We start from the raw sequence: 24939 nt of genomic DNA on the forward strand, positions 1-24939 counted from the left end.
CTGGGGGCGGAGCTTGTTTTCCTCAGGACTGAGCGGGCGGCGCCATGGAGGCTCCAGGACAGCGCTGCCTGCGTGTCCGCAGGAGGAGGACGCTCCCCGCCCGCTGTCTGAAGTTACGCCGGTTTCCCACGGCCTGAGCCCGCTTCCTGCCGGGGTGTGTGTGGACCTGACCGAGCTGGGGCCCCGGCCGGCTGGGCAGGAGGGGACGGGTGCGCTGGCGGGCCCGCTTCGACTATTCTCCTTGCCCGCCGGGAGCGGGTGAGTGTCCGCGTCCATCCGGGCCGCTGGAGTGTCCGTGCCCCTGGTCCTCACTGCCCGGGCCCCCGCTCCCCCGTGTGATCGGGGGTGTGTACACTAAGGGTCAGGAGCCGGGATGCGGGTGTAATGGGAAAGGGGCTGAGAAAGTACTGAAAGAGTTAAAGACAAGTGTGTAAAATCACATTATGTTAATTTTTATATTTTAAGTGTGTCAAAGTCAGAGTTTATCATGCTTTTACTTTCTTGTCTTTAAAGGCATGCAATCATTTATTTTATACTTAAAATATGCTTCTCATCTTATCTCGTTTTCAAGTCAAAATACTGCCATGGTTGACATTTTCTCATAATATAGTGACAATCTTCAACATGTGTGAATATAAACTCATTGAAAAAATCTTGCAGCATTCCATGGTGAGTAGTCTTGTTAAAAATAATATCCGGGCCGTTACTAAATTATTACAAAAATATAAATTTTTTTGAATCACTTTTAGAAGTTCCACACACACTGGTATTTTTAAAACACCAACCAGTGCATAGTGCTTAAGACCATTTAAGATGAAATATATTCAAACCTAAAACTTTACTCAAAAGGCAGGATAATGGCTGCTTTTTCATTGCAAATACATTTTTTCTTCATAAGTGCAAAATACGAAAGTATTCAGCTAAATTTTGTATATCTTTATTCAAAAAGTGAAATTAGAATATAATCTCCTTATTTTTTATATTAAGGCTATTTCCCATAAAAATTGGTATTTTTATCTGTAGGATCTTAATTGTCCATTCATTTGTTTTTTCTTTTGGTTTCTTTAACAGAGAGTGCATTCTTGTGACTTTTTAGAGTTTTAATTCTGCTAACTTATTCCAAGAGACTTTCTGACACTGATAGTAAATAAGGGGAGAGCCCTTATACTAACTGTGCATCTTTTCATGTAGTCAGGATTTTTTTTTTTTTTTGGATAACATTTTTTTACAATTTCCACTTGGTTCACAATATTATCCCATTATGAAAACTCAATGAAAAATTGTAATCTGTTTACACCAAGACACTTATGTCAGCACAGTGTGCTTGCTGATATGATTTTACATTAGATTATAATATAATTATTTTATTTGATTTACATATATACTAATACACATTTTATATATGTACACACATATATGAATATCTACTAAATGCCATTAATTTGCATGGGGTTGTAGCTGATAACATGTGATCTTTCTGACCATTGGCTATTATGTGTGTCTAACGTACTTCTTAGAACAGATACTAGAACATCACACCTCTCATTATACAGTATTTTAAAGGTTATATTTTATTTTATTTATTTTTAAACATTTTTTATTGAGTAATAGTCATTTTACAATGTTATGACAAATTCCAGTGTAGAGCACAATTTTTCAGTTATACATGAACGTACATATATTCATTGTCACTTTTTTTTTTTTGCTGTGAGTTACCACAAGATCTTGCATATATTTAAGATTCCACACATGAGTGATCTCATATGGTATTCCTCTTTCTCTTTCTGTTCTGCTCCACCTAGAATAACATTCTCCAGGAGCATCCATGTCTCTGCAAATGGCGTTATGTTGTCAGTTTTTGTGGCTGAATAGTATCCCATCATATAAATATCCCACATCTTTATCCAGTCATCTGTTGATGGACATTTTAGGCTGTTTCCATGTCTTAGCTGTTGTAAACAGTGTAGAGAAATCAGCTGAAAACTTTATGGGGGTTCCCTTGTAACTCACTCTGTTTTTCTCTTGCTTCCTTTAGGATCATTTCTTTATCCTTGACTCTGGCTATCTTGATTAGGATGTGCCTTGGTGTGGGTATGTTTGGGTTCTTCCTGTTTGGGACCCTCTGAGCCTCCTGTGCTTGGATATGATTCCTTCTTTAGGTTTGGGAAGTTTTCAGTCATGAGTCCTTCCCATACCTTTTCAATCCCCTTTGTTCTTTTTCCCCTTCTGGAACTCCTATTATGCATAGATTCGCACACTTTATATTACCCCATAGGTCCCATATATTGTTTTCATTGTTTTTTATTTGTTTTTCTCTCAGCTGTTCTGATTGGGTGCTTCCTGTTGTCCTGTCTTCTAGATCACATATTTGTTCTTCTGTATTTTCTAGTCTGCTTTGCACAGCCTTTAGGTCAGCTCTCATCTCAGCCAATGAGTTTACTAATTCTACTTGGTTCTTCTCTATAGTTTCTATTTCATTTTTGACATATTTTATATCCCTAAACCCTATTTCTTTTAGTTCCTTCAGTACTTTGATCACTCTTTTCTTGAAATCTTGATCTAGTAGGCCATCAATGTCTATTTCCTTGATCATGCTTTCAGGGGATTTCTCTTGATCTTTTAATTGGGAGTGGTTTCTCTGTTTATTCACATTGCTCATATCTCTCTGGCACCGTGGCTTAAGGAGTATCAGTTACCTACTTAACCTGGAGATGGTGTGCCCTTAATGATTTGATCGAGAGGTCTTTGTGTCTTCGTCCTGCTTCGCGAACTCAGCTTGCTGTTTCATAGGCCTTCTGTTGGCGCCCTCATCTGTGCTGCTCTCAGTGGCTGTTGGCTAGCAGATTGTGCCCCCTCCTAACACTAGGTCAGGAGCTGAGCTCTTACCCAGTGGGCGGGCAGGTCACTCCCCCTCCTGATGCCACAGTCAGATGCTGTGCTCAGGGGGAGGCAGGTGGGCAGATCACACCCCGTCCCAGCACCGTGGTCAGGTGCTGTGCCCTCTCCTGGTGCTGGTCACTCCGCTGCTCTGTGCAGCTGCCTGCTCTGCCTCGGGTAGGCGGTCTGTAGGTGGGCTCGGGGAAGACCGCGGAACAGCCCCGCCTACGCTCTGTGCCAAATCTGAGCTCCTTGTTTCTCTTGGCAGCACAAGTTCTCTGAGGTGTCAGGGTAGAAAGATCCTCCCTGCCTCAGGCTATAAACAAGCCTCAGTCCTGCCTAGGAGGTTGTGGAGCCCCCACGTGCAGATTCAGGCTTCAGCCCCGCCCCCGCCCGGGCACTATGCACAGGAGGAGATGGTAGCTGTGGCTGAGCCCTGCCTCTCTTCTTGCGGGATGTGCCAGTAATGGCACAGGTCTCAGGAGACAAAGGCTAAAGCACCCCTCCCCCCAGGGCACATGCCTGTTTACAGTTTTGTTTACCTTCTGAGTTAAAATTTACCTGACAATGAGATGTATAAATTAGGCTTTTGAGGTTCATCCTTGTATCAGTAGTTGATTCTTTTTTATTGTTGAATAGTATTCCATTATTTGAATATACTATCATTTGTTTTATCCATCCTCCTATTAATAAATACTTAGGCTTTGGATATCTTTTTTTGCAAGCAAACATTTTTTTAAAAAATGCAAATATAATATACATGCTTAAATGTGAACACATCTTAAGTATGCAGCTCAGTGATTTTTCACAAAGTAAACACATCTATGTAACCTTCATCCAGTCAAGAAACAGAACATTGCTGTTCCACTTTGGGTTTCTTCCCAGATACTACGGCACCCCTTTGATGGACTCACCATCCTAAATTCAGCCACCATGGATTGGCTTTTTTGCTTTTGAAATTTTTCGTCCCATACTTTCCTCTCAAAATTATGTAAGATTCATCCACTAGTGTTTTCTGTAAACTAGTATATTTATTTTTATTGCTTTAAAGTATACAACTTGTATGCATGTGCCACCACTTATGGTCATGTATTGTTGAAAAGTGTTTGGGTCATTTTCTATTTGGGGGTATAACAAATAGTGATTATGAGAATTTTCTGGATGTCCTTTGGTGCTCAGATGTAGAAGTTTCTGAAGGGTACACACATGGGTTACCCTTGGTAATAGGGGGTGTGTGTGTGTGTGTGTGTGTACACATATACACACACACATATACATATATAACTTTCATTCAAAAAGCCTATTTCCAAAGTATTTGTAAGAATTTATATTCCCACTGGCCATGTGTAAGAGTCCCCATTGCTTGTTGCCCTCACCAATGCTTCGTATCACTTAACAACTAACTATTCTAGTGGATGCCTAATGGTGTTCCAAGTGTGGGTTTAGTACGTATTTCCATTATTACTAAAGAGGTCAGCCCCTTTTCATAGCTTATGTGGATTTTTTTGTGTGTGTGAGAAGCACCTGTTCAATTTTTTTGCACATTTTAATATTAAGGTTCTGTCTTTTTCTCCACTGGTTTTTGTTCTTTATATGCCCTAGATACAAGTCTTTTGTTGGATATAGGTATAGCAAATATATTTTCCCACCGTGTGGCTTAGCTTTTCACTTTCTTAATGGTATCTCTTGATAAAAATAATTCTTAATTTTACTGAAGTCCAACTTAAAACTCTTCTTTTATGTTTAGTGCTGTGTCCTGTTTAAGAACTCTTTGCCACTTCAAAGTCATTAAAATATCTCCTACACTACTTTCTAGATGCTTTATTTTGGTGGGGGATTAGGTTATTTATTTTAATGGAGGTACTGGGAGTTGAACCCAAGACCTTATGCATGCTAAGCACACATTCCACCGGAGCTTTACCCTCCCCCAGATGCTTTGCTTTATGTTTCAAATTTATTAGATTTATAATCTATCTAAAATTACTGTTCATGTATGGTACAGGGTTTAATTCAATACTGTTCCATTGGTCTATATGTCTAACTTTAGGTAGTTATCACATAGACTTAATATTGTTTTATAATAAGTCCTTTAACATTGTTCTTTAATATCATCTTGGCTATTGGCCCTTCACCCTTCTCTATGTATTTAGAATCAGCTTGTCAAGTTCTACAAAAAAACAGTAACAACAATTAACTTTTGGGGATTTTGATGTGCACATGTAAATCTTTGAATCAGTTGAAGGGGAACTGACATCTTTAAAATGTTGAGCCCTCCAATCCATAAATTTGGATTATCTCCCCTATACTTATTTTTATCACTGCTGTAACAAATTATCACAAATTTTGCAGCTTAAAGCAACACAAACTTATTGTTTTATGGTTCTGTAGGTCGTCAGGAACAGGTATCACTTGGCTAAAAATCAAGATGTCAGCAGCACTATGCCCTTCTGTAGGTCAAAGGAAGAAAGTATTTCCTTGTCTTTTTCAGCTTCTAGAGTTCACCCACACTTCTTTACCCATGGCCCTTCCTCTATCTTCAAAGCTAACAGCTTTACAGCTTTCTAATCCCTCTTCCAAAGTCATATCTTTCTGACCACAGCTGGGAAAGATTTTCAATTTTTAAGGACTCCTGTTGTTAGACTAGGCCCATGTAGATAATCCAGGCTAATCTCCCTGTCTCAGAGTCCTTAACCTGATACATCTGCAAAATCCCCTTTGCCATGTAAAATAACATATTCACAGATTTCAGGATTAGAGCATGGATATAGGTAGGGGTCAGTGTGGTGCACTATTCTGTTTATCAAACTGTTTAACATTTGACGCTTTCTGACTAACGTACAAGATAGAAGACCCTGATCATGTTTAGAATGCTTCCTCTGCAAAATATTGGGCACTGAGTTTATTTGAAAGGACTGAAAATAATATTACCACAAGAATGGTTTCCTAATTCTACTGACATTTACTTACTTTATACTTAAATACCCAAAATGGTCAGCCAGGAGTGGAATCTTGGCAAATAAAATAAAAGTATAATTCAAGCATTTATCACTGAATTTACTAGCTAATTCTATTTTAGAAACAGACAGAAAATAAAACAATTTAGAGTAAGTCTGCTTACTTATATATTAAGTGAACATAAAGTTTTTAAAGCATGTCTGAATATGGGATAAAGTGAGCATCATAAAATGTAATGTTAATATTTAGTACCTGCAAATCAAACTCCCAATTTATAAACAAGTTCATACTGTATAGCACAGGGAACTATATCTAATACTGTTTTGTAGTAACTTATGGTGAAAAAGAGTATGAAAATGAATATATGTATGTTCATGTATGAATGAAGCATTGTGCTGTACACCAGAAATTGACACAACAGTGTAAACTGACTACATATATATATATATTTGAAAGGACTATATATACCAAGAAAAAAATTAGATTGATAACCAACAAAAAATCTGTCAGTAATATAATGCTAGAGACACTGAGACACAAAAGAAAATCTCAGGCATACATTTGTTTATAGAGTCATAGAAAAAATAGTGCCTATGCAAGTCCCTGATAAGCATGAGAAAATAGGAAAGGCAATATAAAAGTTCAAAATGCTTTGCTATGTAAGAGCTGCAAGATGACTCAGACACAAACTTAAGTGGTCAAAATGTTTATATAATTAATGATAACTAAGTAATTGAGGACATCATTTTAAATGAGATTAAAATAGCTGCACCATTTTCATATTACTAAGCAAGTCATTTCTGTTTACAGTAGGTTTATATTATTTTTATATGTATTTATGTTTTATAAAGACATCAACTTAGATCCTGGCTGATAACTGACAGTAGAGCAACTGATTGATTTAAATGGGTATCATAGGCTTATCAGATTTCATATGCTTTAAATATACATTAGTTATTAGCTGTCAGGAAGAGTTCAATTTTCATTTATTCTAACATAGCTGTGTCACAGGCAGGTTACTCTGTATTTACAATGGAGGATCATGATAGATATAAAGATATCAAGTCTTATTGATCTTCATAGGGGTGCTTTTATAAGAAAAGGAGAATAAAATAAGAAAAATCTAAAATACTACTTTTTTTATAGTGTTCTAAAAGTTTTATCTTTATTTTTATTTTTTTACTGAGTTATAGTCCGTTTACAATGTTGTGTCAATTTCCGGTGTACAGCACAATTTTTCAGTCCTTTATGAATACACGTATATTTGTTTTCATATTTTTTCACCATGAGCTACTACAAAATCTTGAATATATTTCCCTGTGCTATACAGTATAAACATGTTTATCTATTCTATATATACTGTCAGTATTTACAAATCTTGAACTTCCAGTCTGTCCCTATTCACACTCTGTAAAATACTATTAAATCAACATATATTTATGAAGAACTATGAAAAATGGGAAACTATAAGTTGTTTCTTTAAATTGGAGCAAAGAGAACTACTTTAACTGGGAAAATAGTTATAATCTGGCAAGTTTTATGATTTCATGTTCACCCCTGACAGCTTTTCTTTCCTCCTTTCTCCTGCAATCTTTTTTGGGCCTTCTAAAGAATTAAATTAAAAAAAAGAAAAAAAAAAGAAAGAAAGAAAGAAAAAAAAGAAAATTAAGAAACAGCTTTGCATCTAAAATAACCTCCTAACTGGAAAGATTGTATACTTTGTGAAAAATTTACAGCTGCCAACTTATGATCTATGTCTCTGTCCACACTGCGTTACTTGTTAGGAAGGGTCTTAAAAAAAAAAAAAAAGTAAAGAAAAATAGCAAATTATAATGGCTTTTACATTTTAAATTCTTTTCTATGTGTTTATAATCTGCTCTATCATGAGTTATTAAGATAAACATTATCAGCTATACTCTACTTTCCTATCATGCACATTGTGACTCTGAGAAGCACGCACGCTCTAACTTACCATCTGCAGGTGGTGTACAGGTTAATGCAGTTCTTTTGACAATATATGGTTTGTAGTCTAGTTGTCTAACTACTACATAATGGAAAAGATGTAGAACTACTGGTACCACTGCCCTCGGTCTCTGTCATTTACCTTAAACATACCTGGAAAAGTAGATTCAAAAACTCATTGGCAAGAACATCTTTCACACTCCAGATCTGATATTCTTCTAGAGTTAAGATGGCCATTCTGAAAGAGAAACAATATTTAAGAACATCTTAAATCTTCATTTTCTTATATTATTTGAATAAAATCTGTTTTATTAAACTTGCAATGGTCATTTGCCTGAAAGAAAACTAATGATTTAATGTAGATGCTATGTGTTCATCTAAAAGTAGGCCAGCAAAAATAAGTTCAAAAGTAACCAAACTCTGAAGTAGTGAGTCATAACGTGGGCAATTTATCACCAAAAATCTTCCTCCAGTAAGACCTGGGAAATAACTCACAGTATATTCTGGTTCAAGGTGAAGTTTACTAACAGAACCCACAAAAGGTTCTGGGTAGAGAAAAAGGATTATTTACTAACTTTGAAAGCATTTTTCCAAACTCTCTGGATTATGCCCTTTGACCCTAACAATTTTCTAAGATCTTCTTTAAAACATCTGGCATTATTAGACTTCTTAAGAGATTTAAAAGAACTAAATATATATAATAAATGAGTATCTATATTAACATTTCCTCAAAATAAAGTTTAACATTACTTTCACAAGTTGAGTAAAGCAGTATTTTTTTTTTTTTTTGGTGTCAAAGTGTACCAAAAATTACATTTATATACAGTAGACAATATTTCTTGGGAGGCAAAAATATAACCAAATGCCTCTTACTTCATGTTTTGAACAATCACCTTAACAATCCTAGATGAATAATAATGTTCTTAGCTTTTATTACTTAATTATATTTTTATTATTTAATGATTTATTATTTAATGATACTTAATATTATTTATTATTAATGATATTCATGTATTCATTCAATATATAATACCATTCATTATAAGAAAAGATTTTAAAGCACTGTGATGGTACTTATTGGCTTTCATGATGCAACTTCCATTAAAGTATATTAATACCAATGTAATGGTACAAAATAATGGGTAATATTGTCACAGTCTAGTCACCAGTGAATATGGGTAATAGGTTTGGTTGAAAGGTCCAAATTCTATTCTAAATTTTTACCATTTCATTATTATGGTTACACGGAGATGGAGCAGCTAAATGATCTTTTTTTTAATGTTCAAAAGTACAGTCATAAGAAGAAACTCGGTCTTACACAAAAATAGACAGCAATGATAACCTCCATACTTATCAAACACCCAGAAAAAAGGCGATGGAAATTGTATCTCTACATAAGTTATTTCCTAAAAGAAACTTTCCTATGTTTCTGTTTTCATATATACCAAATAGAAATGGCTACCTTAGTTTTGGGCAGAAAAGTAAATGAAGATGGTTATCTGAATTGCCAAACAAAGATCAAGCCCTGAAAAATTCATTTCTATTATTTATTTCTATTGAGTGTCAGTTAATAAGACTATGATGATTTCTTCTGGATTTGTGATTAAAAAAAATGTTACTTAATTTTCTAAGCCTGTATAAGACCACTATGGTCTACATCCTACCATCTGCTACTTGGTACATGTCAACATTTGAATAGAAAGGGTCAAATTAACTCATATGTGTCTCACATATATGGATTATCTTCAGTTTCACAGGGATACATAGACATTAAGGCAAACCTATTATAATATCTTTAATAAATGTTGTGAAACTAAAAAAATTCAAGGCTTTATTCTTTGTAAAGTACATGCTCGTTTCTGCTATTATACAATTATTCTGGCTGCTATTAAAGAACTTAGGACAGACCCTCACCAATATTATTGAAAAAAAATTTTTTTTAAACAATATACACCACCCAGATTGAGATAAAAAATAATTTCCATCATCCCAGATATCCTATGGTCCTTCCCAGTTAAATCACCCATCTCCAAAATCACTATTGTAACACTTATTAACATTAGTTCTGTCTCTGTTCTAGAACTTCATATAAATTGAATTGTACAATGTGTTCTTTTATTCTGTGGCTTCTTTTGCTCAATATAAGTTTTGTCTTACCATAATGTATTAAAATGGGAGAAGTAAAGATTATAAACTACAAATGGCAAGGGCTGTCTCTACTTAATTTTTATAAAATGCCTAGCTTATAAAATATAATGTTTTTATGTAAATAACACTTAATGGAGTTGTTTAAAGGTGGAATGGGCTTTCCTTAGGGACAACTTGGAGGTATTGTAACGACAGGTCCAAATAAGCATTTAGCAGGGATGATGTAGAAGAGATTCAAGTATGTATATATAAGGTATGTACACCAATTCAGAATATAATGTATTTTTAGAAAAGAATAAATTAGTCTCTGCTAGACTCACCTTTGTGGTATCATGCGCATTCTATGGGTCTTCTACAATGTTGGATACATCCACGTGTAATTCCTTTAAAACCAGAAACCCAAATCAGTAGTTAGGAAGGAGAAGGTATCATTTTTATTAGCCAGTAGCTGAAGTATAAAGTATTTTCGGTCAAGGTTTTTCTTTTTTTTTTTTTTTTAATTACAGAAATAGATTGCTTGTTTACCTTAAAAATTTATGACAATTTTCCAGTGGTTTCATTTTTTTTTACATAATACATTCAGTTTATTAAATTTTCTAAGGCAAATTCTCTTCCCAATTTTGCATCTTTGGCTATGAATATTTTGAGTAGCATAATATAGAACCTAGAAGTAGTAAGAAATCTTTTTCTCAACCTCCTTTAAAAAATTCTTCACTCTATGTTCCTGTTGGAAGTTTACATGCAAGAAGATGTATGCAATCAGACTTTACCAGGATATCATCGGTTGTCCTTCCAGACCTCTAAATGTGCAACCACGTGTCTCTCAGTTCAACCCTAGAAAGAACTCCGTCACCGTCAACATCAAATACCTTGAAGCAAACTAAAGAAAAGAAACTCTTATGGAGGGAAATTACTTTCATATTCTGAAGTATAATACATTTTATTACAAGCTGCCCTAGTAAAATTACTTAGTTCCTCAAACAATTACATTCTGGATTAAGTTCTTATTTGGAGGACACTGTGTCCTTAAAGTCCTTTGAACTTGTAGGAATTCCTGTAAACTTCACAAGTCTCTCTCCTTATATCATTAGCCAGCTTAGAGAACTCTATCCTTCACCTAAATCTAAAGTTAAATTTCTTGCAAACTGAAAAAGGGCCAAGTTACTATACAATATCTCACAGATTTTGAGAAGGTAATTCAAGCTTTTAAATTAATTTCTAATATTTAAAACTGATCACTTCAGAGTTGATTCTTACAATGCTGAAAATATTCCATCTACATTAAGAATCAACAAAAAGCTGGTACAGTAAGCCCCCTGTATCCATTGGTTCTGCATTCACAGGTATAAACAATAGATCAAAAATATATATATATATATGTATAAAATATATATATATATAACTTTCCCAGAAAGTTCTCAAAAGCAAAACTTGAATTTGCTATGCACTGACAACTATTTACATATCATTTACATTGTATTTACAAATAATTACATTAGGTATTACAAGTAACCTAGAGATGATTTAAAGTATACAGGATGATGTTCATAGGTTATATGCAAATACTATGCCATTTTACATAAGGAAGTAAGCATCCATGGATTTGGTATCTGAGGGGGTCTCAGAACCAATCCTCAGCAGATAATGAGAGATGACTGTATAAAGATTTTGCCTCTCCAATGTAATTAATGTGCACCCAATATTTTTGCCTAAGAACAATTTCAAATCTTCAATGAAGTTTATATACAACAAGCTAAAAATCCGAAATATCAGCACTTTGCTAATTAACATCAATATCAGCAAAATTGCTAGTTAGTCTAGTTGGTTAACTTCCACTAGTCCACTGGCAAAAAATAAATTAAAAAAAATTTAAGACAATAATTAACCTCAATTGAGAAAAAAAGACTTCAGCCTCTTTAATACCAGAAATTTAATGTGAACAAATAATCTATCACAAAGCTAGGTTAGAGTAATGGTATACTATCAGGGAAGATAAAAGAAATCTAAAGTTTTAAGATTAAATAATTATCTACTTCACACACCCGTGTAACAATTATGCTATTAAATTGAGTGCATCACAGTACAACATTACTAAAGAATATTGAACTATTAAGTATCATACCCAATATATGCAGTATTTGTGAAGCTGTATTTTACAAAGATGCAGAGATAATGACCCTAGTGAATATATAAGAATTAGGTTCCAATTAAATGTAAACTGCTGCATTTTCCTAACCAAATATGTTTAAGATTTATTAATGTAATATGCTTATAAATTATGCTATAATATTTTAGCTAGGTTTAAAAGATAAATTTAGTATTTAATAAAATTGTTTTATCATAAATTTAATTTTGCTAATAAAATATCAATATACACAATGCTAGAAAATAAGTTGGAATTCAAGTTAAGCAAGACAAATTTTCTATATAGACTACCAGAAAATATTTTCTATATGCTTAACATTTTCAAACACATCATAAATGATGTAGTTCATTTATCATGAATTGTACATTCATCTGGAAAATCAACCATTATTAATAACAAAGATCTTAAATTACTCCACAGTAAAAAAGAACAGATGATTGAACTTTACACTGACCTCAGTAAAACCTCAGCAAGAGATTGCTATTTGCCAAAGGGATGAAAATTCAAGCTTTAATCAGATGATTTTTTACATGAATGGATGCTAATTTTTTTCTCTGTATAGCTTCCAAATTTTGTGATGTTTAACACACTTACATTTCTGTCTTTCAGCCAGAGGTCCTCTGCAACAAGCTGATAACCCACAGGATATCTCCTTAAAATCTATGTGGCTGTCATGATTTTCACCAAAAGCGTTAAATAAACCTGTAAAATAGGAACACAGAATAAATCACAGCCAACAAACTTCCTGTTAATAATGACATGCTTATGAAAGGAGGCATGACTCGCATAAACTGACTTAGTTTTTAAAAGTTATCAGTAGTTTCCACTGTCTTAGGAAGTTTTTTTTTTCCCCCCTGGCATAATTATAACCAAAATTTAACTTCCTAGAAGAAAATACTATCATTTAGTGTTTGGTTTTGTCTGCCTACCTGTCTCTATCTTATATTAATTCCAAAAGTCTAAAGTGATTGTAGAATGTAAAAAATAAAAGTATATTTTAAAAATGTAACTGGAAAAAAGTCAGAGACCACAATTATCCTAATTTGGAAAGACTAAGAAGAAAAAGGAAAAAAGAAGAAGAAAAGTTGAACTCTATCAAAGATATACTGTGATGTTATTAACAAGCTTCATACAGCTCCTTCATGAAGCAAAGAAAACTAACACACTATATTATAAGAGAAAGAAATTCTGTACTGCAGTCTTCATTGTACAACTTAATCTGTATACATAAATATATTAAATTTCAGAAATAAAGGGCAATTTATAATCTAATCCTGTGGATTTTAAACTTTTCATAAAAAATAAATGGAATCATTTTGTTTTCAAATGAAATGATTTCTCAATCTCTAATTCTAAAAAGGTAAAAACATAACTGCACTGCTGAAGTGGAAGCCCTGTCTGTTCTAGCTCCCCTAACAAATATTTCTAAAACACACTAGAAACCTGAAGAATACAGACTATTTCAAGAATCTAATTCTTTGCCCTCAAAGAGCAGAAAATTGAAGATAAGAAGTAGTTAAATGACTTGCTAAAAGTAAGAAATTTTTTTTAAAAAGGTCTGAATCAGAAGCAGAACCCAAGCTTTCAGATTTCAAATACAGTTTTTGTGATTATCAGCCACAACTACTCCTTGTAAACCTCATTTAATATATATATATACTATATATATATATATATATATATAGTAGTGAAAAGTTTAGAGCTAAGTGGGGACCTTAGAGATGGTCTAGTCCAGTGGTTTCTTAATTTTTTAAGGGTGGGAGAAGGATACAGCAGTGGAACCTTCTTCTATATAATGAAATACAATAGACACTACTCAGCTGAGGAAGAGGTGAGGTCACGTGTGGAAGCTAGAGCTTTGCCTATTCAGTGTCCACCACCCTGACCTTGCACCAGATGCTGAGGCACCGCACTGGAGCACAGTTTCATAATGATTGTCTTGGTCAAACTGATTTTATATATGAGAATATTCAGGTGCAGAAAGGTAAACTGACTTACACAAGGCTCCAAAGGTGGAACAAGGCTCACGTGTTTACCAAAGAACATTTGTAGAAAATAGAAGGATTCCCATCTTCACTCAGAGATGGACAAATTGGTGGTGAAGCCAATGGGCCAAATGTCTCTAAATCAAATCATCCAGTTCGGGATTGAGCCCTCAGCAACCAACAGCATTTCTCCAGATGAATGATGTCTGATTCCTCCACTGACAATCAAATCAAAAAAGATTATAAAATCTCACTCTTCTCTTCTGGACAATTAATTAGTTCATCCTGATAATGTAACTTCTAAAGATACATTTTAATTTCCCAGTTAAACTGTTAAAAAACTACCTAAAACAAAAACTCTGAAAGACAAATATATTGTATATAAAGTGGCATGAAAATTAAATTCAAATTAACATAAAAGAGGCTTTAAAATGGGAAAAAAACTTGCAATTTCCCATTAAGCAGGCTGTTTAATTCCAACATGTAAAATAATAAACTAAGATATTTATTTTTTGCTTCCCACACTTTTATCTGTATTCACTTTGGTGATATTAATCTCTATCTTGGATTTGAAAATTCTTGATCATAGTCTCTCCTGGCTACACAGGTAACATACTAATAGCAGAATCTCTGTTTGATTTATCCTGTCATTATGGTAACCACTTACACATTTAATACTTATTAAATAAATGTACAAAGGGGATAGACCTAAGCTTCTCCTTCTTGGTCCTAAAATTCTTACTACCCCTCCTATGAAGGCAGGAGCCTCCTCTGTAGGACAGAGTATAAGTGTATCTCCTGAGAAGGATTCCCCAACAAGGGCTGTCTTTACAGCGTGCTTTTAGATAAGATGTTTTTATGGGAAATTTCAATAAAAGGATCAAGGACCTAAGCTTCCCAGTATGGTGGGAGTTGTGATGGGCATGGGAGAATGCTCACTTGGGAGGATGAGATGTTAAAGACACTAACAGTGAAAAGGACAGGGCAAGATGAAGGGCGATTGGGAAACAGGACCACAGAGATATGAAATCTACTTCCCACTGTCATCTAAGTGATACCTACTTGAAAGAAATATTTTTACAGTTAAATTCTATAATGGGGGGTTATTTAAATGAAGCACACATATACTCAATGAGTAGATCACATAATTTTTAGAGATTCAGAGTGCATTAGCATTTTCAGAGTAGTTTTACATCAATAACTAGTATTTATAAATTCCTGTGCGCTAAATAATTATGTGGAATTATTTCCATTTTGCTTTTAGACTTACTACAGTTTAACCTATTCAATGCACTGATACAGAGTAATTTTTCTAATGAATAAAAATGATAATATACAACCTTGTTAAAGATTCTTTAATTTCTCCATCACCAGATTTATGAACACTTAGGCCTATGTGTCAGGCCCCATTTCTTGCCAGCTTTTTCACCAACACCTTACATTTAGGTTATATTCCATTACCCAGAGGTCGGGAAATGTTCTTTCACACAGCCATGTCTTTATTAGGTCCTGTGTCCTCTGAGGAGAAACCTTCTCCCCACTTTCACATCCTTCCATTTTACAGCCTAACCACTAATCCTTCTGTAAACACCTTCTAATGCTTTCCAACCTCACCAGCTACCCCAGGGTTTTAACTTCTCTCCTCCACAACTGTCCTCCACTGTATATAGTATCCAATATTCAAGTGAAGTATGAGTCCTCATTTACAGGTCTGTGGCCTCTCTAGATTATAAAGTATTTGGATTCAGAAACCTTGTGCTTTTATCACTGTAGCTGCTAGAATTCATTTCATAGGACCTGATACATAGTAACCACACAATAAATACTTGCTGAATGAATGAATGAATGAATGAATAGCCAAGGCAATCTTCACAGCCAAGGCTTCCCCATCCCAGCTCAGTATTCTTTCTGTTACATCAAAGAGACTCTGCCCCATGAAACAATAGACCCTGCACATTTTAACAAATGTATACAATTATTAGGAACTATTATTAGAACAGAGACTAGCACTACTGTTCTCATAGTTATGTCACATAAGTAGTGTATTAAAGCTCATTCTGATTTGTTATTTATACAAATCAGCTATGTCTGTCACCAGTTTAAATATTAGTAATTTAGAAAACAAAAGTTATTGATTTATCCACTCATCAAAAAACATTATGACAGATCTACTTACATACCTCTTTTGTCAGTTTATATACCAACTGGAAAAGAAGGGGTATACAGTCAACTCTGAGAGTATAATTGCCTGCAAAATAAATAAGAGAGTATTTTAATACCTCCAAATGGACTTCAAACCTGTATTTAATTCTAACTTTATTTTCTAATTATAAACAAGATATAACAGATTTCAAATTGAAGGCATCATTCCTGGAGAATTAAAAATAGGGTGGACCCTACAGATTATCATATTCAGTGAAGTATGTCAGACAGAGAAAGGCAAATATCAAATTATATCACTTATATGTGGAATGTAAACAAACAAAAAAATGATACAAATGAACTTATTTACAAACCAGAAATACATTCACGACATAGAAAAGAAACTATGGTTACCCAAGGGGAAAGGGGGAAGGGAAGAGAGATGTTAGGAGTTCAGGACTAACAGATATACACTATTATATATGAAACAGATAAACAACAAGGACCTACTGTATAGCACAGGGAATTATATTCAGTATCTTATAATAACCTATAATGGAAAAGAATCTAAAAACAATGTATATGTATATGTATATGTATATGTATATGTATATGTATATGTATATGTATATGTATATAACTGTGTAACTTCGCTGTACACCTGAAACTAATATTACAAATCAAATGTACTTCAGTAAAAACAAATAAATAAAATTTTAGAATAGATAGATAGGTAGGTAGATAAATAGACAGACAGACAGTCTGGCTAAAACTAAAACACAAGGTGGAAATAACTCTTCAGGAGCCAGAGAGGCTGCAGCACACACTCAGGATAGGAGACTGCAGAGGCAGACTCTGCTGCTAAGGCCGCAGCTCCTGCAGTAACAGTAAGGGCCATTGCTCATTATGGCAGCAGTACCTAGGGGTCTTTGGCAAAGGAAGTGGTAAGGCCATAATGTTCACGTTTTTATTCATTCATTCAATTCAATATCAAGACGTTAGACTAGAGCGTGTCAGTAACTAACATGTATCCTGTGACACTTACCTAGAAATGACCATAACACGATGAAAGCCTACAGATGCACATGCCACATGTCAGGGTCAAAAGGAAGTCTGTAGTGGGTGCTTATTTCAGAGTTGTTCCAATACATACAGGAACTATTTCTGTATGAAATACTTTAGCCCAACTTTTAAAAATAGCTCCACAGGAAGAATGTCAAAAGTACTAAAGTTTTAAGTAGTAATCCAAGATAGGCCAATGGTAAATATACTAAAGAAATTAGGATCAATAGCTTAGTTATGAATCATATTGAATCATTTGAATCATAATAATGTTCTCTCTGGTAAAATGGAGAAATGGAGGTATTATTGAGGCATCTCATAGAAAGAGGATAATCCTAGTTTATGAGTTGGAGTTGACAGACTTAAATACTGGTATACTATTTAATGACAATCTGAAATAAAATTTACCTTCTGTGTATGAGTCTGCATTGATATATGCAACCTCTCTCTCCTGGAGTGTTTTCACATTCTCCTGTAGTTGAAGCAAAGCAGTCACTTAACTCACGGCATTTACAATTGTGGAAATACAAGCAAAACAAATTAACTCATTAAAAGAGTGGTTTGCAGATACCATTATAAATCAAATGCCTATGCCTTTGACCATAATTTTAAGAAAATGCCATTAACTGGTTGATAATACTAATGCAATTAAAACAAGAAAGAAAAATATTAGTGATGCTGTAGCCACTGTTCATAGCAACAGCAGGGAGACCCAGAGGAAAACTGTCCCTGATCCCCTGCACCATAATATGAAGGGGTAAGGCTCGGAGATGCTCAGCCTCACCCTGGATCTACTGGAAGAGAACTGCTCAAAGTAAGGCCTGGAAATCTGTATTTTTAAAAGGTGTCCCTGGCAATCCTTACAGACATTAAAGTATGAGACCCCTTGACGTTGGGGATCCAAGTAACTTTACCATATTAAAAGTGAGGAAGTTGGAAATTTGATTTATCAAGAATTTTTTGAAAGAGAAGATATTGATGAAAAAGAAAAAGGAGGGGAGGATAGAGAAAAAACTAGAGGGAGAGAAGAGTGGCTATTAGGACAAAGACAAGACATTTCTCTCTCACACATACATGCACACACGCACACACATTCTAGAAAAATACAGCAGAAGAAGACTAATGCCATCATACACATGGGAATATGCGGAGAGAGCTCTTTTCTTCTCTCTGTTTCTCTCTCTCTCTCTAGCTTGCTACCTTATAAGAGCAGTTACAGTAAAAACATTTAAAGCTGTGACTGGTCATCCCACAAATGAGAATTCTCACCTCTGCACTTGGCCACACAGGATAGATGACAGCTGATTCTGCTGCAGAGTTTCCATTATGACAGAGCTACAGTAGAAATAAAAAAGATTCCTTAACTATATGTAAAGGTAAATGTGCTGCTGAATATGATCAAGAAGCTAGTAGAAAATGGGAAACAATTTTCAAATTGTCTTTTAATTCAAATGAATTTAAATTAATGCAAGGCATATTATCTTGTATCTTGGATTTATTTTATCTGTATTCTAAGCTGCTTAAATTATAGAAAGACACATGTATTTCTATATACATGTATTCACAAGAAATTACATATTTCTAAAAGTAAGTGACCTTAATGAATAAGATCTGATTCATGTAAATAAGTGTATTATGAAATGCATGTTCATAACACCAACATAATAATAAGACTTTGCAATATACATGGAATCAAATATGATACAAGTAACTGTGATTTTATTCCCATACTTATTTGATTCATATTATTATTTTAAAGTATGCGGAAATGAGTCAGAAGGAAAGCATTTTAAAAACCAGACACAATGATAAGAAAGATATGATATTCTTTAAACCAATTCTATAAAATTTGGACTCATAAATGATGAACAAAACAGAGGATAGTCACAGGAAAGTGCTTTTTGGTGCACCTGCCTTTAAAAAAATACACAAGCCTACCTTGAACATGTAAGAACTTAGAGTTACTGGACAGAGAGCCTAAGGGAAGAAGATGAAAGAAGGGGGCCTATGAGAGACACTTTAAAATAAAGCATTAAGAGCCAGTGACAAATGAAAATTAAATCATAATTGAATTAAAAATAAATCCTTGAAATTTTAGAGTAATTCAATTTACAAAATCAATGTATTATACTTCCCAATCAGGCACTTTTGTAAGTGGTAAAATATACGTATGGTTACAATTTAGTATGGAATCCATAAAGGAGAGACTATAATCAGAGTATAGTCATCTTAAAAGAGCATGTTGTTTTCCTAGATAGAAGAAATCCAAGGAAAATGTAAAAACTTGAAAATTAATGCCAAGGATCTATATCAGATTTTCAATAAGCTAATTCACTTGTCAGAAGCAGCTTCCTAGGTTTGACTATTTTCTGAGCTTACAGATTTTACTTATCACAAAACAAATATAAACAGAAACTAAAATATTTTAAAAATAATGAAAAAATTGGTTTGTACTTAGTAATTAAGAGGTTGTTTTGTTTTGCCAAACTGATGTAAAAGCAAAAACAAACTCTATTTCTTAAATTTTCTTGAGTATTTATCCAAATTAAAACAATATCAGGTAATGGAACACATCTGTGATTACCCTGAGTTACATGTTGACCAAGAAGATACATTTTCTGTCTTAGTTACCTCAGCCCATTTGTGGAACCCAGAAGTCCGATTTTTTCTTCATCCCAGCCGGCAAAAATGGTAGTTCTTCTCGGTCTCCAGCCTGTAATCATTGTTAAAATACATGGTTAAGTACATCTGCCTAAAAACAAAGGAAAATTCACTCAAGTCACTTTCTGTCATCACTTGCCAAGGAAACATTATTTACCTCTACTAATCAGTTTTCCAAAATTCTGGACAACTTCTAATAAATCAGCAGTTCCACTGGTTAGGTCAATACCTCCAAATACCCAGAAGTCCTGATGATCTCCCAGAATAACACACCTGTTTGGAAAGGAAGGCATTCAAAAGAATGACAACTTAGAATGTATTACAAAGAGCAGTAATTTATGTTTTTAAATTAAACTTCCTCCTGTTTGAGTTTCCACCATAGAAAACCATCAAGGTAGTGTCTCCTTTTAGAATTTACCTTTTTTTCCCCACATTTAATTATATCACATCAACCAGGAAAAAAATATTAAGAGTTGATTAAAATTTATCTTCTCTTACTCCTGTAATCTTTGTAAAAACAAAATGTTTTAAGACATTTTAAGAAATTCACCAACTCACCAAGTTTCACAGATCCTCAGGTAGTTCTGATTACATCGTAAATGCTTGTGATTTTCTTGATGTTATTTTAACCTTCCTAGAATTTCACAAAGGGAACAAATTACTTCACATACAGCATTATGTCTAACAGGTTCCTTTCAATGTTTTGTTATAAGTCTCAGAAGTACAGAAAACTGTTTAATAGGATGATAAATTCCCATATGCCCACCACCTAAATTCAATCATCGTTAATAATGTTGAACTATTTGCAAGCGAGTTGCGCAAATCATGACAGTTCTCTCCTATGTATTTAAGAATGCACCTTATGGTGAAGTTAAAAAAAAAAATCAGTATTTTATATTTTTCCTCCCTCATAGCTCTATTGTTGGTATTTATTTAAACTTCAAAATTATTATTCAACGTGAAAAAGAATCTTGTTCTTAGCAATTTTTTTTTTAAAAAAATGTGTATTTGTCCATTTAGAGCTCAAATCAATTAAGGGATATAAGCCCCAGGTGCTTTTTTTGTTATTTTGACCAGGGAAAATTTCTGTTTCTGACTTTTCTCTTAAACTGTTACTGAAGCTACATGCTCTGTTTTCCTTGTGTCTGTATGTGTCTGTTTATAAATCACATTTGTCATTGTGTGCCTCTAGCAGGTATTAATACATGAGATAATAAAGTCTCCTATGTTAAAGGAACTCCATTCTAGTTGAGTTAAATATAGACTTTTTAAAAAAAATTCTTATAAAATAAAACTGAACTTCTAATATCTTAAGAGTTCTGAAATTTTAAAACAAGCTTCTTACAGAACTTATAAAATACTTGCAGAATCCAAATTCACATTGCTAAGGCAAATCATTAACCAACAAGGCTCATTTAACCATTTTAGTTTAATAAAAACAGCTATCTCCTCTCTGATTCATCAGTGTGAAGTTTCCCTTTCCCTCTACATTTCAAGCCAGTCAAACTAAAGTTCTGATCATGCCATGCTGTTTCCCAACCCTGCACAAGCTGTCCTCTGCAGCTGGCGTTTACTGCCTGTCTTGATTCCTTGGAAATCTTACTGTTTGTGTAAAATTAAGCTCAATGAGCACCTGTTCCGTGGTCATGCCTCCTTAACACCAGTGCTGTCTGGGGTTAGTAACAGTAACGACTATGATGGTAAGCGCACGGGGCCATGTAGCAGTTAAGCGTTCACCACTGTGACCATCTAACCCACCCCCACAGAAGTGACCGGTGAACTTCGCTCCTTTCCCCCTTCTCTCCTACTCCTTCCCTTAAGTTAACCTAGGGTTTTGCATGCATAGTGTTTTGACAGTTATCTGAAACACTGTTTTAAACCGTCAGTTGAAAAGGGAAGACAAACTGTTACACCTGGCCCGGAGGAGGAGAGGGGTGGGAGTGGCCCAGAAGAAGCCGAACGGGACGCGCGGCCTCGGATCACAACACAGCCCCGTTCCTTCCTGAGTTTCGCACCCGGGAAAGCAGAGGCCTGGGGCCCGGACCACCTCGGGGCCTTCAGGGGAGGCCGAGGGAGGGACGGAGACCCGCGCAGGGCTGGGGAGGGGCCCGCAGGGACTCACCGTCTGTGCAGCGGCTCCTGACCCACGGCTGGGCGGGCGGCGGTGGCGGTTGAGGGTGCGGTGCCGGCTGAGGGGGCTGAGGCGGCGGCGATACCGCCTGAGGGGGCTGCGGCGGCGGCGGTACCGGCTGAGGCGGCGTCGGCTGCGGTGCCGGCTGAGGGGGCTGCGGCGGCTGCGGTACCGGCTGAGGCGGCGGCGGCTGAGACGGCTGAGGTGGCGGCAGTACCGGCTGAGGCAGCGGTACCGGCTGAGAGGGCTGAGGCTGCGGCGGCTGCGGTGCCGGCTGAAGGGGCTGAGGCGGCGGTACCCGCTGAGAGGGCTGAGGCTGCGGCGGCTGCGGTGCCGGCTGAAGGGGCTGAGGCGGCGGCGGTACCGGCTGAGGCGGCGGCGGCGGCTGAGACGGCTGAGGCGGCGGCGGTACCGGCTGAAGCGGCGGTACCGGCTGAGAGGGCTGAGGCGGCTGCGGTACCGGCTGAGGCGGCGTTACCGGCTGAGGGGGCTGCGGCGGCGGCGGTACCGGCTGAGGCGGCGGTACCGGCTGAGAGGGCTGCGGCGGCGGCGGTACCGGCTGAGGCGGCGTCGGCTGCGGTGCCGGCTGAGGGGGCTGGGCGGGCGGCTGTGGCGGTTGAGGCCGCGGGGCCTGAGGCGGCGGCGGCGGTGGTACCGGCTGAGGCGGCGTCGGCTGCGGTGCCGGCTGAGGGGGCTGGGCGGGCGGCTGTGGCGGTTGAGGCCGCGGGTCCGGCTGAGAGGGCTGAGGCGGCGGCGGTTGCGGTGCCGGCTGAGGCAGCGGTGGCGGCGGTGGCGGCCGCTGGAAGGACTTGAGGGACTCGAAGGCCTTCGCCAGCTTTTCCAGGGTCGCCATGGCGGCCTCCCGCCCCGCGGGGTCAGCCCCCGGAGTCGCCGGGCCCACCGGCGGCTCTGGTCAGCAGCGGTGGCAGTGAACGGGGCTCGGGGCTGCCAGCAGGTGCGGACCCCAAGCGCGCGGCCATCTTGGAGCCGTCCCGACAGCCCCCGCGGCCCTGCGTCCTGCCACGCTCCGCCGGTGGGGCCGGGCCGGGCCGCGGGATTGACAGCCGGAGGCAGCGGCCTCCGCCAATGGCTGCCGCGCCCGCCCCTTGGGCCCAAAGAGCCGACAGGGCTGCTGGAGTCACTGCGTTCTTCCCGGCGAGGGGCGAGGGGTACTGCACGGAGATCGGGAGGGCGGTTCGGGGGCGGGGTTGCGTGGCACGGCGAGGAGGGTGGGCAGGGCGGGGTGACTTGTGATTGAGGGCCTCTCTCGGCGAGGGGCGTCCCCGGACGACGCCTAGCGGGTGGCAGGGAGGCGGGGCAGTGGGCTGGGAACCCGAGACCCCCGAGGGGCGCTTGCCCACCCCGCGGCGCGGGCGGTGGGCCGGCTGGCCGGACAGCCTGCTGTAATATGCTGACTGTTATATATTTGGCCTTACCCTTGTTAGTTGCCTCAAATCACTCCTTGTTCACCTTCATGATCATTACCATAGATATACTTCTTACAATCCTCGTACTTACTATGTTCCCTCATGCTACAGGGCCATACACATGCTATTCTCACTCTCAGGAATAATCTTTTACACATCAATGCCCTACTCCCCTCAAGAGATTTGCCTATCTAATTCCAATCACTCTCAGTGCTCAGCTAATTTGTGAATTCATAAAGCCCATTACATTAACATAATTTCTTAACACCATGTCATTCTCCTTTATCACATTATTAAAGTATGCTTTATAATAACATAAAAACTCTTCCATGCATGAAGGTAGATATTAAACAATTAAGTTCACAGTATAAAGTTGTAAGTACATATACTGTATATTATGAAAAATGTTAAGGAATAACATACTATCGTTAAATTCATTCACAATTTTTCATAGAAATATGGAAATATTTATTCCAAGTTGGATCATCACTATATGTGTGTGTGTATATATGTATATATCTTTCATCCTTCATTCACAATATAAGTTCTGATAAAATATTGCCAACAATTAACTTTTATACCCCAAATTACCAATAAAGGAATAGGAAAGAAGGGAGAAAAGGAGAAAGGAAAGAAGGAAATTGAGGGGTTTTAGAACTCTTGAGATTGAGACATATTAGATAAAGACTCAGATCTGTACATTTATGTATGATAATTATTTTCCTGAAATTATATAAAAACATAAAGAAAACTGAAAGCTAAATATAAAATTATTTACAACCCAAATTTGAGGTTAATTTATATCTTCAATTGATATGCATTTTTTAAATTTAATATTACACTGTTCCATTGCTATAATATAATCAAATTCATAAACAGAAAACTATATATGATATATACATCCTCTCACCATTGATAACATCTCTGAAAGCATTTTTGAAGTAAAATACTTTATATTTAAAGTTTTTATCATTAGAAAGGCTTTGAATATTTTAACACTATTAGTTTTAATTTGCTTCATAGTATTATTTTTCCATTACATGAGAAATAATATCTTATATGGTTTTGATTCATTCTTTAAGTAGTTTGTTAATATTGTGTAATAAGTGAATTCATGGAATTGAGGAAAGAATGTATTTTAGGGCCTGACATGTAACAGTTTGACTACAAATCCTTCCTTCCTTCCTTCCCTCCTTTTTCTCTTTCACTCCCTCTCATCTTCCTCTCTCCCTCTCTTCCCTACTTTCTTCTTATTCCTTCCTGATTTTAATAATCAGATTTACTAGCTAGCAGGACCATTTTACTACCTCTGTAGATCTAGTCTTCCACAATTATAGCCATCTTATTCTACATTATATTAGTGTGATAAGCACACATATAGATTACTTTTATCAAATATGTAACTTATAGTTTTGATTTTAAGTTAATTAGCTATTTAATTCA

General features: G+C 36.7%; 1 protein-coding gene across 5 annotated transcripts; it reads right to left on the reverse strand.

Annotated features, from left to right (window-relative positions):
• Window positions 1–1545: 1545 nt before the first annotated feature.
• Window positions 1546–23060, reverse strand: LOC135320691 (uncharacterized). 5 transcript variants are annotated; one of them, XM_064483804.1, is made up of 12 exons: window positions 22061–23060; window positions 20497–20572; window positions 20096–20211; window positions 19216–19990; window positions 18547–18612; window positions 17686–17749; window positions 16254–16321; window positions 14087–14291; window positions 12683–12790; window positions 10713–10822; window positions 10263–10325; window positions 1546–8032 (listed from the first exon to the last, which is right to left on the reverse strand). In XM_064483804.1, exons 1-2 carry the CDS (start codon window positions 22920–22922, stop codon window positions 20559–20561), a joined length of 876 nt encoding a protein of 291 aa, XP_064339874.1. In that variant the 5' UTR covers window positions 22923–23060; the 3' UTR covers window positions 1546–8032; window positions 10263–10325; window positions 10713–10822; window positions 12683–12790; window positions 14087–14291; window positions 16254–16321; window positions 17686–17749; window positions 18547–18612; window positions 19216–19990; window positions 20096–20211; window positions 20497–20558. The 5 variants fall into 5 exon arrangements, with proteins under 5 accessions (XP_064339874.1, XP_064339877.1, XP_064339875.1 ...); XM_064483807.1 differs by having other exon boundaries at window positions 19216–19254; window positions 19909–19990; window positions 20096–20572; XM_064483805.1 differs by having other exon boundaries at window positions 19909–19990; window positions 20096–20572.
• Between the last annotated feature and the right edge of the window lie 1879 nt (window positions 23061–24939).

Source organism: Camelus dromedarius, unplaced genomic scaffold (genome assembly GCF_036321535.1).
Source record: "Camelus dromedarius isolate mCamDro1 unplaced genomic scaffold, mCamDro1.pat HAP1_SCAFFOLD_114, whole genome shotgun sequence".
In the NCBI taxonomy this organism is placed as follows: Eukaryota; Metazoa; Chordata; class Mammalia; order Artiodactyla; family Camelidae; genus Camelus; species Camelus dromedarius.